Here is a 15,612-nt window from a genome sequence, read left to right on the forward strand (position 1 = left end):
CAGGCCAGTAAAGAATTCATGGGAGAGCTGTGTGGTTAGGCTGCACCAAGGCAATCCCCCTCTGAAGTATCCACAGAAGGAAAATGACTTGGTACCCTGTGGTTTGTACTTATCCTCAGCAAGACAGCCTAGTCCCCTTAACCCACTGTGTACCTGGGAAAAGATTGTAAAAATACTTCTGTAAGAGGTAAAGACAATAAGAACCTATAAGTACACTCTGCAAAGATGTGAAAATGTCAGAGAAGGAGCACCACATGCTGATTTTAACAGCTTTTTTACTGGAGGAATCCGTTGTGTATACACCATAGGAAAATTGTACCCCCCCACCCCCAGAAAAAGGTCATGCAGAAAAATTAGATTCATAAAAGAATGTATGTAATTCAAAGTAGGCAAAAATATGGCATATGTTTAAAAAAAATATGCAAAGTAATTTCACTACGGAATACCTTAGTTGGCATGTGACTTAGTACTATTTACTATTAACCAGATCTGATTATTCTAAATAAATCTCTAATACATCTTTTCTGGAATATCTATTTTTAAAATATATCTTTTTAAAAAATTTTTATTTTTAATTAATGTTAATTTTTGAGAGAGAGACAGAACACAAGTCGGGGAGGGGCAGATAGAGAGGGAGACAGAATCCGAAGCAGGCTCCAGGCTCTGAGCTGTCAGCTAATAACCTGACGTGGGGCTTGAACCCACAAACCATGAGATCATGACCTGGGCCGAAATCAGACACTTAACCGACTGAGCCATCCAGGCGCCCCTAAAATATATCTATTTTTAAGACAGAACATAAAACTTGTATTTGTGAATCCAGTATAAGCTATCTTGCCTGGTATCTTCATGGATCCAAGATATTAAAAGATTAATAAAATAATTCTTTAAAAACCTCAAGTTACAGATTTAACAAATAATATATTTCCTCAAGTTTTCTGGATTATCCTACTAAAAATAACTTGTATTAATTAATGTACTCTGGATTTCCAGATACCAGTCAATGGTTGGCTGGTCACTGAATCATAAGTAAAATTATTCTTAGAACTGGGTCATAATATATGGAATGCCTTAACTTTTCTTAGTTCAAACCCTGTAATTTTACCCTAAAATACATAATCACGTCCTTTTATGTGCTTTAAGCTGACATATTGACTGTACAGTCTATACTTTGTAAGACAGCAGGTAACTCTAGCACGGAAGAAATTATATAATGTGGCATGGGGGATGACTTCAGTGGCATTATTCCATTTTTATTTATCCAGACTGTTGCTTTTAGCCCTGCATTAAGACCTCCTTGTATATCAGTTTCTAGTGTGTCACCAACAATCACACAGTCCCCAGGCTGTACTCCAAGGAGACTACAGCAGTAATAAAATATGGAAGGTGATGGTTTCTCTTCTTTCTGCTCTCCACCTACAACGATAGCATCAAAATAGGACTGGCAGGCACAAGCCTCGATCTTCTCCCTTTGGGTCTGGCAGTCTCCATTTGTTAGTAAAAGTAGGCGGACCTCCTTTCGAAGTTCAGTGAGCATGGCTTTGACATCTTCTGCTAGTATCATATGCTGTAAACGTGTAGATTTCCACAGGAAATAACATTCTTCAGCCAATATCCTATTGGCTGCACCACCCTTCGTTTCCTGGATTGCTTCTTCCCAATGTAAAGTCCTGAGATCATTAATGCAAGTACTGGAAGGATGAAAACATTCCTTGCTGAGTTTAACTTGCACTTTGTCACAGATGGTTTTAGCCTCTTCTTTGTAATGGTATTTTGATTGTAAGAGCTTTATCACCTAAATAAAAGAAAATAGGTCTATTAACACACTTCAGGTCTTTAATAGGCATGCCCTGAGGAGCCACACTCCTATAATCTCAGAGCAGAGATTCTAACTCCATATGTCTGCCTTAAGGCAGCTCTATTAGCACACCATTTGTAGTGGGAATATAAAAATATAGAGAATACCAGAGTGAAGATCTCCCAACCTCTCTCTACAGAACTCATTCATATATTTAACCAATTTCTATTCTAAGTGTCTTCATAGATAGCTCATAACAACCCTTCATTTGGCAGTCCACCATCTTTTATTCTGGTTATGAAGAAATAGAAAGAAAACTTATATTTATATTCAGTAAAAACATTTTAAATTCCTCAAAACCATTATTTAGACTCTTCCAAAAATAATGCTGGTTCATCCAACCTTTTCTTATCTATGTCCATTTTATGTTGTGAAGGCCTAAAGTGACCACCATATAAAATGGAACCTAATTCTGTTCTTTTAGAAACATATATTCAGTTCTAATGTAATCAAGCATGTTCTGTGATTTCAGCCATTTAATGACCCAGTGCTTTGTCCAAACCTAGTTCTCCAGATAAAAATCTTCAACAAGTTCTGAGTCACACTCTGTTACACTGGTTCTGAATCCCCCATTAGAATTACATGCTCTCTCTCATGTTCCACATCTTTTTATCTTAGCTTTTATTGCATTAGATTCTTTTCTATTTGGCCTGTCTTCTAACATTTACTAAGACCCAATGCTCACATACATCATTTCTAACCTTTTCCACAACTCTGCAAGCGTTTTTGAAATGAAGAAATGGAAGTTCAGAACTGTTAAGTAACTTGCCCAAGTTGGGATTTAAATCCACACTTGCCTACTTCCAAAGCACACATGCTTGCCTTTACACTATTGTATTAGGCAGTAGAGACTGGATCTGCTGTCCTTATGACATGATCTGGTGGGGAAAATAAGCAGGTATGTAACCACCATAAATGCTGGCTTGCGTGCCATGACAGTCTTGTAAATAACAATGGAAATAAAATTCAAGAAGCAAGTCATTCCACAGGGTTATTGGATAAGGCTTGGCAGAGAAGATAACATTTAAACCAAGGTGTTAACAAGCCAATAATATGGGCATGGGAGGATAAAATCATTCTAGACAGAAAGAAGAGCATGAACAAAGATACAGAGCTTAGAATTTTGAGAACTGGGAAAGGTGAGAAGCAGAGTTTAAGATGAAATTCAAGGCGTGTGAGGGAGGATAGTAAGATATGGGGCTGGAGAGGCTATTTGCAACTGGTTTGTGAAAGGCCTTCAATCTCAGGCTGGGGCAGAGGCTACCCAAATCCCCTTGGTATGCACTATTCCCATAATGCCTATACCTTCATACTGTGATTAGGTAGACTTCTCTGTTTAAGAGCTTTATTTGACCACAGGAGCACCCATGCACATAGGCTAGGGTGGAAGTGTTACCCTGGGAAAAGGCCTCAACCAATGAGGGGCAGAAAATGGTAGATAAATATCTCCACTTTCTTGTCCCTTGGAAAGGACAATTGAAGCATGTTCTCTTCATGCTGTGTCCCAGAGTTCCCTAGCTGTTTACACCAGTAACCTGCTCATTTAAACTTTCCTTCTTTGTATGATTCCACCACTCTCCTAGAGTACTTCCAAGGATCACCTCCCAAATGGATTACGTGCATCTGAAGTCCCTGTCTTAGGGACATCTGGGGAAAGATGACAACGCGAAGACATTTTTGGATCTTTGAATGATGAGTGCAAGACACAAAACTGGGAACAAAAGTTATCTGTTGTTGGACCAAAGTGGTCAAACAAGTTTAAATGTGTTGCCCTAAACTATATAGGGAACAAGTAGTATGCTACTCACAAGACTGAATTAACAATTCACCTACTGAAAAGGGGAAAGAGATTAATAAACACATCCTTCTTCCTTCAGAGTATAAGAGTCACATCAAAAGTAAAGGAAATAGTGCGAGGGGCAAGATGGCGGAATAGCATGGAAGTTTTTTTGCGTCTCTCATCCCTAAAATACAGCCATATCAAAACTAAACCATCCTGCACACCTAGAAAACTGATCTGAGGATTAACACAACAATTTTCACAACCTGAACCACAGAACTCAGCAGGCACGTTGCACGGAGAGGTGAACTGGGGGAGAGAGAAGCTGCGGAGGGCAGGGAGCTGTTTTGCTTGTGGAGAGAGGATGGAGATGGGAGAAGAGCAACCCCTCCCTGCCCGAAAGCAGCTACAGAGAAAAGAAAGAGTTAGCAAGGGACTTAACAAAAAAAGAGAGAAAGGAGAAAGGAGAGGGTTTAAATTCCATTAAGACTCTATAAACAGGGGGAGCACAGAGCCTGAAACTCCACAGCTAGATACCAGGTGGTGCTCTGGTGAGAAGGGCAAATCACCAGGGGTAGAAAGTGAGGTCCTTGGCCCACATGGGGAGAGGTGGTTCCCCTGCTGGGAGGACATTTGGTAGAGGTAGTGTGGCCACCCCACAGGCAAAGGTCCCAGCGGATCCTGAAGAACAACCACATTTGCTGGTGCTGGAACAAGGACATTAAGTGGGAATCTGGGTGCCAGATGTGTGTTGTGACTTACCATAATCCCTGAAACACTGCTGCTACATGATTGTGAAAATTTTCTGGGGTGGGTTGGCACCCAACCACAGTCTTTGGGCAAAGGCAGGAGCAAGGTTCTGCAAATATTACTGGGGGCAGGTGGGCACCAGGCCATTGCTCGGTAAGACCCGCCTCCAGAGGGTCATAACAGGTCAAAGCCACAGTCCCTCAGAAGTGAGATGCAAAACACAGCCGCATCTAAGATAAAACTCAGGAGGGAGATGCTGGCCTGGCAACCTGACAGTTTGGTCACAGACAGTGTAAAAGTGGGAATGGATGGACTGGAGACAAAGGACAGGTGCCCGATTGCTGATCGGGGAGAACAGAGTTCTGATACTAGAGACTAGGGAGCTGGGTGATACCATTTTACCCCTCCTGCGCAGGTGCATACACACCTACATGTGCCACAACAATCAACCCCAGTAAGCTAAGAAGCGCCATCTAGTGGAGAATGGAGACATTACACTAAGCCCCACCCAACTAGGCCAACCTTGCTCTTCAAGAACACCACAAATCTCTCTGCCTGCTTACTTTACAGACTATAAAGTGCTTCATAGTCGAACTTCTAGCGGAAATCGATGTAATTTCAATCGTATTTCGGTCTGTTCACTGGTCCATCTATTCAATTATTTTTTTTCTTTTCTTATTGTTCAATACAGAAAGAGAAAACATTTATTCTCATTTTCAATTTCTGTTAAAAATATCTCTTTAAATTTTTTCTAATTTTTTTTTACTTTTTGAAAATTTTCAAATTCTATTTTACTTCCATCATTTCATTTTATTCTATTTTATTGTATTCATTTTTAAAGTTTTCAAACATTTTCCTTTTTTTTTCCTTTTATTATCTTTCCCTTTTTTTCTTTAATCTGTCAAGCTCCTTTCAATAACCAAAAAAAAAACCAAACCTAGACTCTAGCATCATATATTTGATTTTGTGTGTGTGTGTGTGTTGGTTTTAATTTTTTAATTTCAATTTTTTTTACCTTATTAATTCCTTTTCTTCCTTCAAAATGATGAAACAAAGGAATTCATCCAAAAAAAAAAAAAAAAAAAGAACAGGAAGAAATGACAGCCACGGACTTCATCAACAATGATACAAGCAAGATGTCTGAACCAAAATTTAGAATCACGGTAATAAAACTTGCTGGGGTTGAAAATAGATTAGAATCCCTTTCTGCAGAGATAAAAGAAGTAAAAGCTAGTCAGGATGAAATAAACAATGCTATAATTGAGCTGCAATCTCGAATGTATGCCATGGCAGCCAAGGTTGGATGAGGCAGAGCAGCGAATCAGCGATATAGAGGGCAAATTTATGGAGAATAATGAAGAAGAAAAAAGAGGGAGATTAAGCAAAAGAGCATGATTTAAGAATTAGAAAAATCAATGACTCATTAAAAAGGAACAACATCAGAATCATAGGGGTCCCAGAAGATGAAGAAAGAGAAAAAGGGGCAGAAGGGTTATGTGAGCAAATCATAGCTGAAAACATTCCTAATCTGGGGAAAGACACAGACATCAAAATCCAGGAAGCACAGAGGACTCCCATTAGATTCAACAAAAACTGACCATCAACAAGGCATATCATAGTCAACTTCACAAAATACTCAGGTAAGGAAAGAATCATTAAAGCAGCAAGGGAAAAAAGTCCTTAACCTACAAGGGAAGACAGATCAGGTTTGCAGCAGATCTATCCACAGAAACTTAGCAGGCCAGAATGGAGTGGCAGGATATATTCAATGTGCTGAATCAGAAAAATATGCAGCCAAGGATTCTTTATCAAGCAAGCCTGTCATTCAAAATAGAAGGCGAGAAAAAAGTTTCCCAAACAAAAATTAAAGGAGTTTGTGGCCACTAAACCAGCCCTGCAGGAAATTTTAAGGAGGATTCTCTGAGGGAAGAAACATCTCCCTCCCTCCCCCCCCCCTCTCTCTCTGTGTGTCTGTGTGTGTATACACATCAAAAGCAACAAAGAATCGAAAGGACCAGAGAACACCACCAGAAACTCCAACTCTACAAGCATCATAATGGCAATAAATTCATATCTTTCAGTATCCACTCTAAATGTCAATGGACTCAATGTTCCAGTCAAAAGACATAGGGTAACAGAATGGATAAGAAAACAAGATCCATCTATATGCTGTTTACAAGAGACCCACTTTAGACCTAAAGACACCTTCAGATTGAAAATAAGGGGATAGAGAACAATCTATCATGCTAATGGTTGACAAAAGAAAGCCAGAGTAGCCATACTTACATCAGACAATCTAGACTTTAAAATAAAGACTGTATCAAGAGATGCAGAAGGGCATTATATCAAAATCAAGGGGTCTATCCACCAAGAAGACCTAACAATTGTAAACATTTATGTGCCAAATGTGGAAACACTCAAATATATACATCAATAAATCACAAACATAAAGAAACTCATCGCTAGTAATACCATAGTAGTAGGAGACTTTAACACCCCACTCACAGCAATGATCATTTGATCATCTAATCAAAACATCAACAAGGAGGGGCGCCTGGGTGGCTCAGTCGGTTGGGCGTCTGACTTTGGCTCAGGTCATGATCTTGCGGTCCGTGAGTTTGAGCCTCGCATCAGGCTCTGTGCTGACAGCTCAGAGCCTGGAGCCTGTTTCAGATTCTGTGTCTCCCTCTCTCTCTGACCCTCCCCCGTTCATGCTCTGTCTCTCTCTGTCTCAAAAATAAATAAACGTTAAAAAAATTAAAAAAAAATCAACAAGGAAACAATGGCTTTGAATGACACACTGGAGCAGATGGACTTAACAGATATATTCAGAACATTTCATCCTAAAGCAGCAGAATATACATTCTTCTCCAGTGCACATGGAACGTTCTCCCAAATAGACCACATACTGGGACACAAATCAGCCCTCAGCAAGTGCAAAAAGATCGAGATCATACCGTGCATATTTTCAGACCACAATACTATGAAACTCAAAATCAACTACAAGAAAAAATGTGGAAAGGTAACCAATACTTGGAGACAAAAGAACATCTTACTGAAGAATGAATGGGCTAACCAAGTTAAAGAGGAAATTAAAAAGTACACGGAAGCCAATTAAAATGATAACACCAGAGCCCCAAACCTCTGGGATGCAGCAAAAGCGGTCATAAGAGGGAAATATATAGCAATTCAGGCCTTCCTAGGAAGGAAGAAAGGTCTCAGATACACACCTAACCTTACACCTTAAAGAGCTGGAAAAAGAACAGCAAATAAAACCCCAAACCCGCAGAAGACAGGAAATAATAAAGATTAGAACAGAAATTAATGCTGTCAAACCCAAAATGAAAGAGTAGAACAGATCAATGAAACCAGAAGCTGGTTCTTTGAAAGATTTAACAAAATTGATAAACCCCTAGCCAGTTTGTTTCAAAAAGAAAAAGGAAAGGACCCAAATAAATAAAACCAAGAATGAAAGAGGTGAGATCACAATCAACACAGCAGAAATACAAACAATAATAAGAGAATATTATGAGCAATTATACGCCAATAAAATGGGCCATCTGGAAGAAATGGATAAATTCCTAGAAACATATAAACTACTAAAACTGAAACAGGAACAGAAAATTTGAACAGACCCATAACCAGTAAAGAAATAGAACTAGTAAACAAAAGTCTCCCCCAAAACAAGAGTCCGGGGCCAGACGGCTTTCCACGGGAATTTTACCAAACATTTAAGGAAGAGTTAACACCTATTCTCTTGAAGGTGTTCCAAAAAATAGAAGTGGAAGGAAAACTTCTAAACTCTTTCTATGAAGTCAGCATTACCTTGATTCCAAAACCAGACAGAGATCCTATTAAAAAGGAGAACTGTAGACCAATTGCCCTGATGAACATGGATGCAAAAATACTCAACAAGATACTTGTCAACCAGATCCAATACATTAAAAAAATTATTCACCACGACCAAGTGGGATTTATACTTGGGATGCAGGGCTGGTTCAATACCCACAAAACAACCAATGTGATACATCACATGAATAAAAGAAAATACAAGAACCACATGATCCTCTCAATAGATGCAGAGAAAGCATTTGACAAAATACAGCATCCTTTCTTAATACAAACCATCAAGAAAGTAGGGATAGAAGGATCATACCTCGAGATCATAAAAGCCATGTATGATAGACCCACCGCTAATATCCTCCTCAATGGGGAAAAAATGAGAGCTTTCCCCTTAAGATAGGAACAAGACACGGATGTCCACTCTCATCACTGTTACTCAACATAGCCTCATCAATCAGACAACACAAAGAAGCAAAATGCATCCAAATCAGCCAGGAGGAGGTCAAACTTTCACTCTTCGTAGATGACATGATACTCTACATGGAAAACCCAAAAGCTTCCACCAAAAAACTGCTAGAACTTATCCATGAATTCACCAAAGGGGCAGGATATAAAATCAATGCACAGAAATTGGTTGCATTCCTATACACCAATAAAGAAGCAACAGAAAGAGAATCAAGGAGTTGATCTCATTTACAATTGCAACAAAACCCATAAAATACCTACGAATAAATCTAACTAAAGAGGTGAAAAATCTATACAGTGAAAACTTATGAAAGAAATAGAACACACAAAAAAATGGAGAAACATCCCATGCTCCTGGATAGGAAGAACAAATATTGTTAAAAAGTCTGTACTACCCAAAGCAATCTACATATTCACTGCAATCCCTATCAAAATAACACCAGCATTCTTCACAGAGCTAGAACAAACAATCCTAAAATTTGTATGCAATCAGAAAAGACCCTGAATAGCCAAAGCAATCTTGGAAAAGAAAACCAAAGCTGGAGGTTTCACAATCTTGGAATTCAAGCTGTATTACAAAGTTGTAATCATCAAGACAGCATGGTACTGGCACAAAAACAGACACTCAGATCAATGGAACAGAATAGAAAATCCAGAGATGGACCCACAAATATATGGCCAACTAATAATTGACAAAGTAGGAAAGAATATCCAATGGAATAAAGACAGTGTCTTCAGCAAGTGGTGCTGGGAAAACTGGACAGTCACATGGAGAAAAATGAACCTGGACCACTTTCTTACATCATACACAAAAATAAACTCAAAATGGATGAAAGACCTCAATGTAAGACAGGAAGGCATTAAAATCCTCGAAGAGAAAGCAGGCAAAAACCTCTTTGACTTCAGCTGGAGCAACTTCTTATTTAACAAGTCTCCAGAGGCAAGGGAAACAAAAGCAAAAATGAATTCTTGGGACTTCATCAAAATAAAAAGCTTCTGCACAGTGGAGGAAACAATCAACTAAAAGGCAAGTGACGGAATGGGAGAAGATATTTGCAAACAACATAGCAGATAAAGGGTAGTATCCAAAATCTATAAAGAACTTATCAAACTCAACACCCCAAAAATAAATAATCCAGGGGCGCCTGGGTGGCTCAGTCGGTAAAGCGTCCGACTTCAGCTCAGGTCATGATTTCACGGCTTGTGAGTTCGAGCCCCATGTCAGGCTCTGTGCTGACAGCTCAAAGCCTGGAGCCCGCTTCTGATTCTGTGTCCCTCTTTCGCTCTCCCCCTCCCCCCCCCAATTGTGCTCACTCTCTCTCTCTCTCTTTCTCTCTCAAGAATACATAAAACATTAAAAAAATTAAAAAAAAATAAGCCAGTGAAGAAGTGGGCAAAAGACATGAATAGACACTTCTCCAAAGAAGACATCCAGATGGCCAACAGACACCTGAAAAAATGCTCAACATCACTCATCATCAGGGAAATACTAATCAAAACCACAATGAAATACCACCTCACACCTAGTCAGAATGGCTAACATTCACAACTCAGGCAACAACAGATGTTGGTGAGGATGCAGAGAAAAAGGATCTCTTTTGCACTGCTGGTGGGAATGCAAACTGGTGCAGCCACTCTGGAAAACAATATGGAGGTTCCTCAAAAAATTAAAAATAGAACTACCCTACAACCCAGCAATTGCACTACTAGGTATTTATCCAAGGGAGGGGCACATGCATCCCAATGTTTACAGCAGCACTACACAATAGCCAAAGTATGGAAAGAGCCCAAATGTCCATTGAATGATGAATGGATAATGAAGAAATGGTACATATATACAATGCAGTATTACTCAGCAATCAAAAATAATGAAATCTTATCATCTGCAACTACGTGGATGGAAGTAAAGGGTATTATGCTATGTGAAATTAGTCAGAGAAAGACAAACAGCACGTGACTTTACTCATATGAGGACTTTAAGATACAAAACAGATGAACACAAGGTAAGGGAAGCAAAAATAATACAAAAATAGGGAGGGGAACAAAACAGAAGAGACTCTTAAATATACAGAACAAATAGAGGGTTGCTGGAGGGGTTGAAGGAGGGGAGACGGGCTAAATGGGAAAGGGGCATTAAGGAATCTATTCCTGAAATCATTGTTGCAGTATATGCTAACTAACTTGGATGTAAATTAAAAAAAAAAAAAATTAAAAAAAAGTAAAGGAAATATTGTTCAGGCTATTTTTGCTCATCAAAAAATGCAAGAGTTAAGAAAAGTCTTAGTCCAAGAAAAATATACCAATCCTAAGAATTTTAGATGAAGGCAAAGTTTAATTTCAATGAACAAACCAAGCTTCTTCAGCTTTCACACTAATGTCACCATCTTCTCTAACAATGTCAGTTGAATTACTCTTGAGCTATGATGGAAGGCCACTAAGTTTTAGCAACCCTATTGCTACACAATAAAAGAACACAGGCCCCTAGAAGTCCACAGTTATTGAGCTTAAATAGGAGCTAGCTCATAGTTAGCAAACTGAAAGCTCCCCATAAACATCCCATTTCCTGTTACTGCAATTGCCAATTCATTTCTTATGTTCTCAGGGCTCTTAAAAAGCAGAATTAGCTTACCTTAAAGTGGAGTCTTCTAAAGATATAGAATACCACTTTCAAGTTTTGCAATTTCTTCCAAGTATATCCTCTGAATTAACTTTTCCATTTTTTTTTTTTTTCACACAGCAAGTAATTACAGATTCATTTGGTATCACAAGTAGCATTTTAACATTAACACATTAGGGGAAAAGTTTATCAGTCATTTATACATTAATATTAATTAAAACAGAAATAACACCTATTGAATCACTAGATTTTATACCTGAAACTAATGTTAACATTGTGTCAACTATATTTCAATAAAAACAAAAACACCTAAGTTGAATTAGTACACGCTATTACTAGTGCACACAATCTTCATGCCCCAACTGAGAAAATGAGAGTTTTGATTGAATTGGGGGTGGAGTAAAACGATCTCTAACTTGGAGGTGTGATGACATTTTATGCAAGGGGTAAGGCTAGCCTGAAAAGGATTCTGCGCACAGTTAAGCCCACTAAGTACTTAGGGGCATGAAGAAAGGAGCCCTAAGACAGTAAAGGGGGAGGGGGATCAATTTGATGTCATAAGATAAACTCAAACTTCTAGTTCAAAACTCTATTTAAGACTCATGTTAACCAATACAAAAAGAAGACTGTATCCTACTCCTGCTTTCTGGACCCAGAATTAAAGTTAGTATCATCACTACTAGCTTTTAGCTGATTGTGATTGCGATTTAAACACTTTCTGAGGGATAGAGTGGGAACTATATAACACTTTACAATACTATGATAGTATGTGAAGTGGCTGAATTCCAAATAAAACTGAGTTAAGAATATATGCTCACAAGGGCACCTGAGTGGCTCAGTCGGTTGAGCCTCTGACTCTGGATTTCGGCTCAGGTTATGATCTCATAGTTCATGGGTTCGAGACCCATGCAGGGCTCCACACTGGCAGCGTGGAGCCTGCTTGGGATTCTCTCTTTCTCTCTCTGCCCCTCCCCAGCTCTCTCTCTCTCTTTCAAAGTAAACAAAAACAATTTTTAATAAAAAAATAAAAAATACATGCTCACAAAATAGGACTGCCTGCATAGAGTCTACCAATTCAAGCAGCTCTTGTGCTATTTTAGCTCAAGTCTTTCCTCAAACATCATTTATTCTATGTGACCTATCTGACCAACCTATTTAAAATTACAATTCATTCTCCCCTCCACTTTTCTGAACATGCTTATAAATAAATATACATCTAATGTATTATGTTCACAGTCATCCCCACTAGAGAGTAAACTCACAAATGCAGAAATCTTTTCTGCTCTGTTCACTGAGAAACTGCAATTTCCTGTGGACAGCTTCCTCTTGGGTAGTGACACTGACAGGCCTGAAGAGGGTGGAAAGAAACAACTTTCCCAGAAAGGGAAATGGCTCCTTCTCCCCAAGCCCAAGGCAATGGCTAAGACCTTTCCTCCCCTTCTCCTTTCAATAGACTATTTATGAAAGCTGACATATTACTTCTGAACAGGCCAACATTTATGGATGATGTTGTATTCTTATGTGATAAAGCATTCCTTTTATAGTCAAAAGCACACACAAACTCTGCTCATTTGCTAGAATGTTTATAAAGGAGGTGGCAACTGAACCAAGTCTGGAAACCTGGATTTTTATTTATCTATCCATCCATCCATCCACCCATCCATCCATCATTTATTCAATATTTACCATGCATCAAATGAATGACTACAACAGTTTGTTCCCTCTTAAGAAGCTATTAAGTTGTAGGCATCTGAGTTAGAAAACTTGTTAATATCCTTTGATAAGTATATCTTGAACAAAATACAGTGCTGGTATAAGGGAGGGTATAAAGACTAGGGAGAAATAGAATCTGACTTTTGTTCAGAAATTTCACTGTGGCAGGAATGTGAAGGATGAACTGGACATAGTGAACTTGGAGACACCACCACAGCAATAGTCCAGGTGACAGGGTAGATGGTATAATTCATCAAGTGAACATTTGGATGGCATGTACTTTCCAGGTTTAAATTAAACCTGGTAAAGATACTGAGGACTAATATCATTATTCAAATTTTAAAATAAGAATTTAAGATTTAGAGTGGTTACATAACTTGTTCAGGCACTTTCAGCTAGGTACTGGGAGAGCTGTGATTGAAACTCAAATGTCTAATTGTATTATTTATTTATTTTAAACATAATTTATTGTCAAGTTAGCTAACATACAGTATATATGGTATGACCTTGGCTTCAGGAGTAGATTCCCATGATCGTCACTTACATACAATACCCAGTGTTCATCCCAAGTGCCCTCTTCAATGACCATCACCCATTTTCCCCTCCCCCCATCAACCATCAGTTTGTTCTCTGTGTTTAAGAGTCTCTTATGGTTTTCCTCCCTCTCTGTTTGAAACTATTTTTTCCCCTTTCCTTCCTCCTTTGTCTTCTGTTAAGTTTCTCAAATTCCACATATGAGTGAAAACATATATGTGTCTTTCTCTGACTGACTTATTTCACTTACCAAATGCCTGATTTCAAAGCATGAACTCTTGGCCTATAGCATTATTTGGCCTAAACCAAGAATTTAATTGCAATATCCTGGGCCTGACATGCCAAGAACGCAAAATATGCCCCTGAGGTCAAGGTAAAGGGTATAAAGATAAAAAGGATAGTCAATAGTGTGGAATGCCTCAGTAAAGTCATTAAGACAGACTTAAAATGTCCATTGATTCTGGCAATTTGGGAGGTGCCTAATGACCTGGCAAGTCTATTTCATTAGCAAGACAGAAACTGTATGTCAAGAGATTTAGTAATAAATAAAATGTGGAGATAATGTATATAGATTTCTTTTGAAAAACATGGCCGTCAACTGAGATAGGTAACATCTAGTGAAGAGAGAAGGATTCAAGGGAGGCATTCTTTTTAATTTTTTTAAGTGTGGGACAGACCTGAATATTCAGGAGTGGAATGCACCAACAAAGAGGATGAAGATCCAGGGAGTTAAAACCTAACTAATGAAGACTAAAGAGGTTGGAACACTCAGGGTTGGAAGGATTAGCTTTTGAAAGTGGGTTTTTCACATCTGATCACTCTTGGTTTTCTCCTTAGAGCTGAAGGCATTAGAAAGAAAAGGGGGATTAGAGGGCTTGAAAAGCATGGGAAAGGTCTGACACAACATTTGTGGGTATGAAAAGGAGAGGATGCTGCTGAGCAATGCCTCATGAAAGGAATGCTCTGTGAAGCACGGAGTTTGGGTGTCACCTCAGATATCTAAGGGTCACACCCACAGCAGGGAGACTGGAGGTGAATTCCTGCGGAGAAAATTCTCTGGAGTCAATTAAGTCCAGACTCGCCACTGACAGTTGCGTAACTTCTTGGGTTTCCTCAAAGATCCATCGAAGACCACTCAGTGCGGGTACGACTCTCCCGGAGGTCAACCGCGGAGAGGATGGCACCTAGCTGGTCTGAACCTGCCCTGGCAAGAAGCCAGAAGCCAGGTGTCTCCAAGTGTGGTATGAACGTCCATGTTTGTGGGCGACTCTGCCACCGTGGCAGTTTTAATGACATCCTTCCACGTCCCACAGCACTGGAAACAATTTCAAGAACCCAGCGTCCCAGAACCTGGGCGTAGCCAGGCAGGTAACCCAAGGGGCTGGGAGTGAGGGAAGGCAGCAGCACCAGCCAGCACCCCCTGCCCACTCGTCTTTCTTTCCCGATCCTTCCGACATGGGGCCAGGGGCCTCAAAGGACGAGAAGCCAGTGCCTCCGGGATGACCTGGCCCCGGTGCGGTTTCGGCGGAGATGGCACTGGAAAGATCAGGGGTGGGAAGACACCAAGGGGACAGGAAAGCGCGTGATACAGGGTGGGCGCACTGACCCTGCCCGGAGGAGGGCCGCGGGAGTCGGGACGTTACCTCCAACATGGCTTTTCTACTCGCCCCGGCCGTGTCGATGAGCGTGTTGTCCAGATCAAAGAAAACGGCCCGTACCTGGTTCAAGACCATTCCGCCAACCGCGCGCGTACCGTTCCAACTCCGCCTCTGCCACCGCCACCCGCGCATGCGTGAAGAGGGACTGCGGGCATGGAAGACGTGGGCGGAGCCGTGAGGTCACCTGACCATTCCTTGCAGCCGGCGGGACTCCCGCGATATGTCTCAATAGTGGAGTGTCTGAGACAGCGAGATACCGCGAGAGTCCGGAATCGCGGTCTGTTGGTAGCGACCGAAGTGTGCCACTGTCAGCGGGCGGGTAGTATCTGAACAGCTTCAGAAGGTGGAAGATTAGTGGCGCAGTTTCCTTCGTAGCCTCTTTCTGCTTATCTCT

General features: G+C 40.1%; 1 protein-coding gene across 2 annotated transcripts; it reads right to left on the bottom strand.

The window, feature by feature from the left end:
* Positions 1 to 258: 258 nt before the first annotated feature.
* NANP (N-acetylneuraminic acid phosphatase) lies at positions 259 to 15,387 on the bottom strand. Of its 2 annotated transcripts, none has more exons than XM_019437209.2 (2): positions 15,279 to 15,387; positions 259 to 1,795 (listed from the first exon to the last, which is right to left on the bottom strand). In XM_019437209.2, exons 1-2 carry the CDS (start codon positions 15,348 to 15,350, stop codon positions 1,139 to 1,141), a joined length of 729 nt encoding a protein of 242 aa, XP_019292754.2. In that variant the 5' UTR covers positions 15,351 to 15,387; the 3' UTR covers positions 259 to 1,138. The 2 variants fall into 2 exon arrangements, with proteins under 2 accessions (XP_019292754.2, XP_019292753.2); XM_019437208.2 differs by having other exon boundaries at positions 15,204 to 15,364.
* Positions 15,388 to 15,612: the final 225 nt, after the last annotated feature.

Source organism: Panthera pardus, unplaced genomic scaffold (assembly GCF_024362965.1).
Source record: "Panthera pardus isolate Hobbes unplaced genomic scaffold, ASM2436296v1 HiC_scaffold_25, whole genome shotgun sequence".
Lineage (NCBI taxonomy): Eukaryota > Metazoa > Chordata > Mammalia > Carnivora > Felidae > Panthera > Panthera pardus.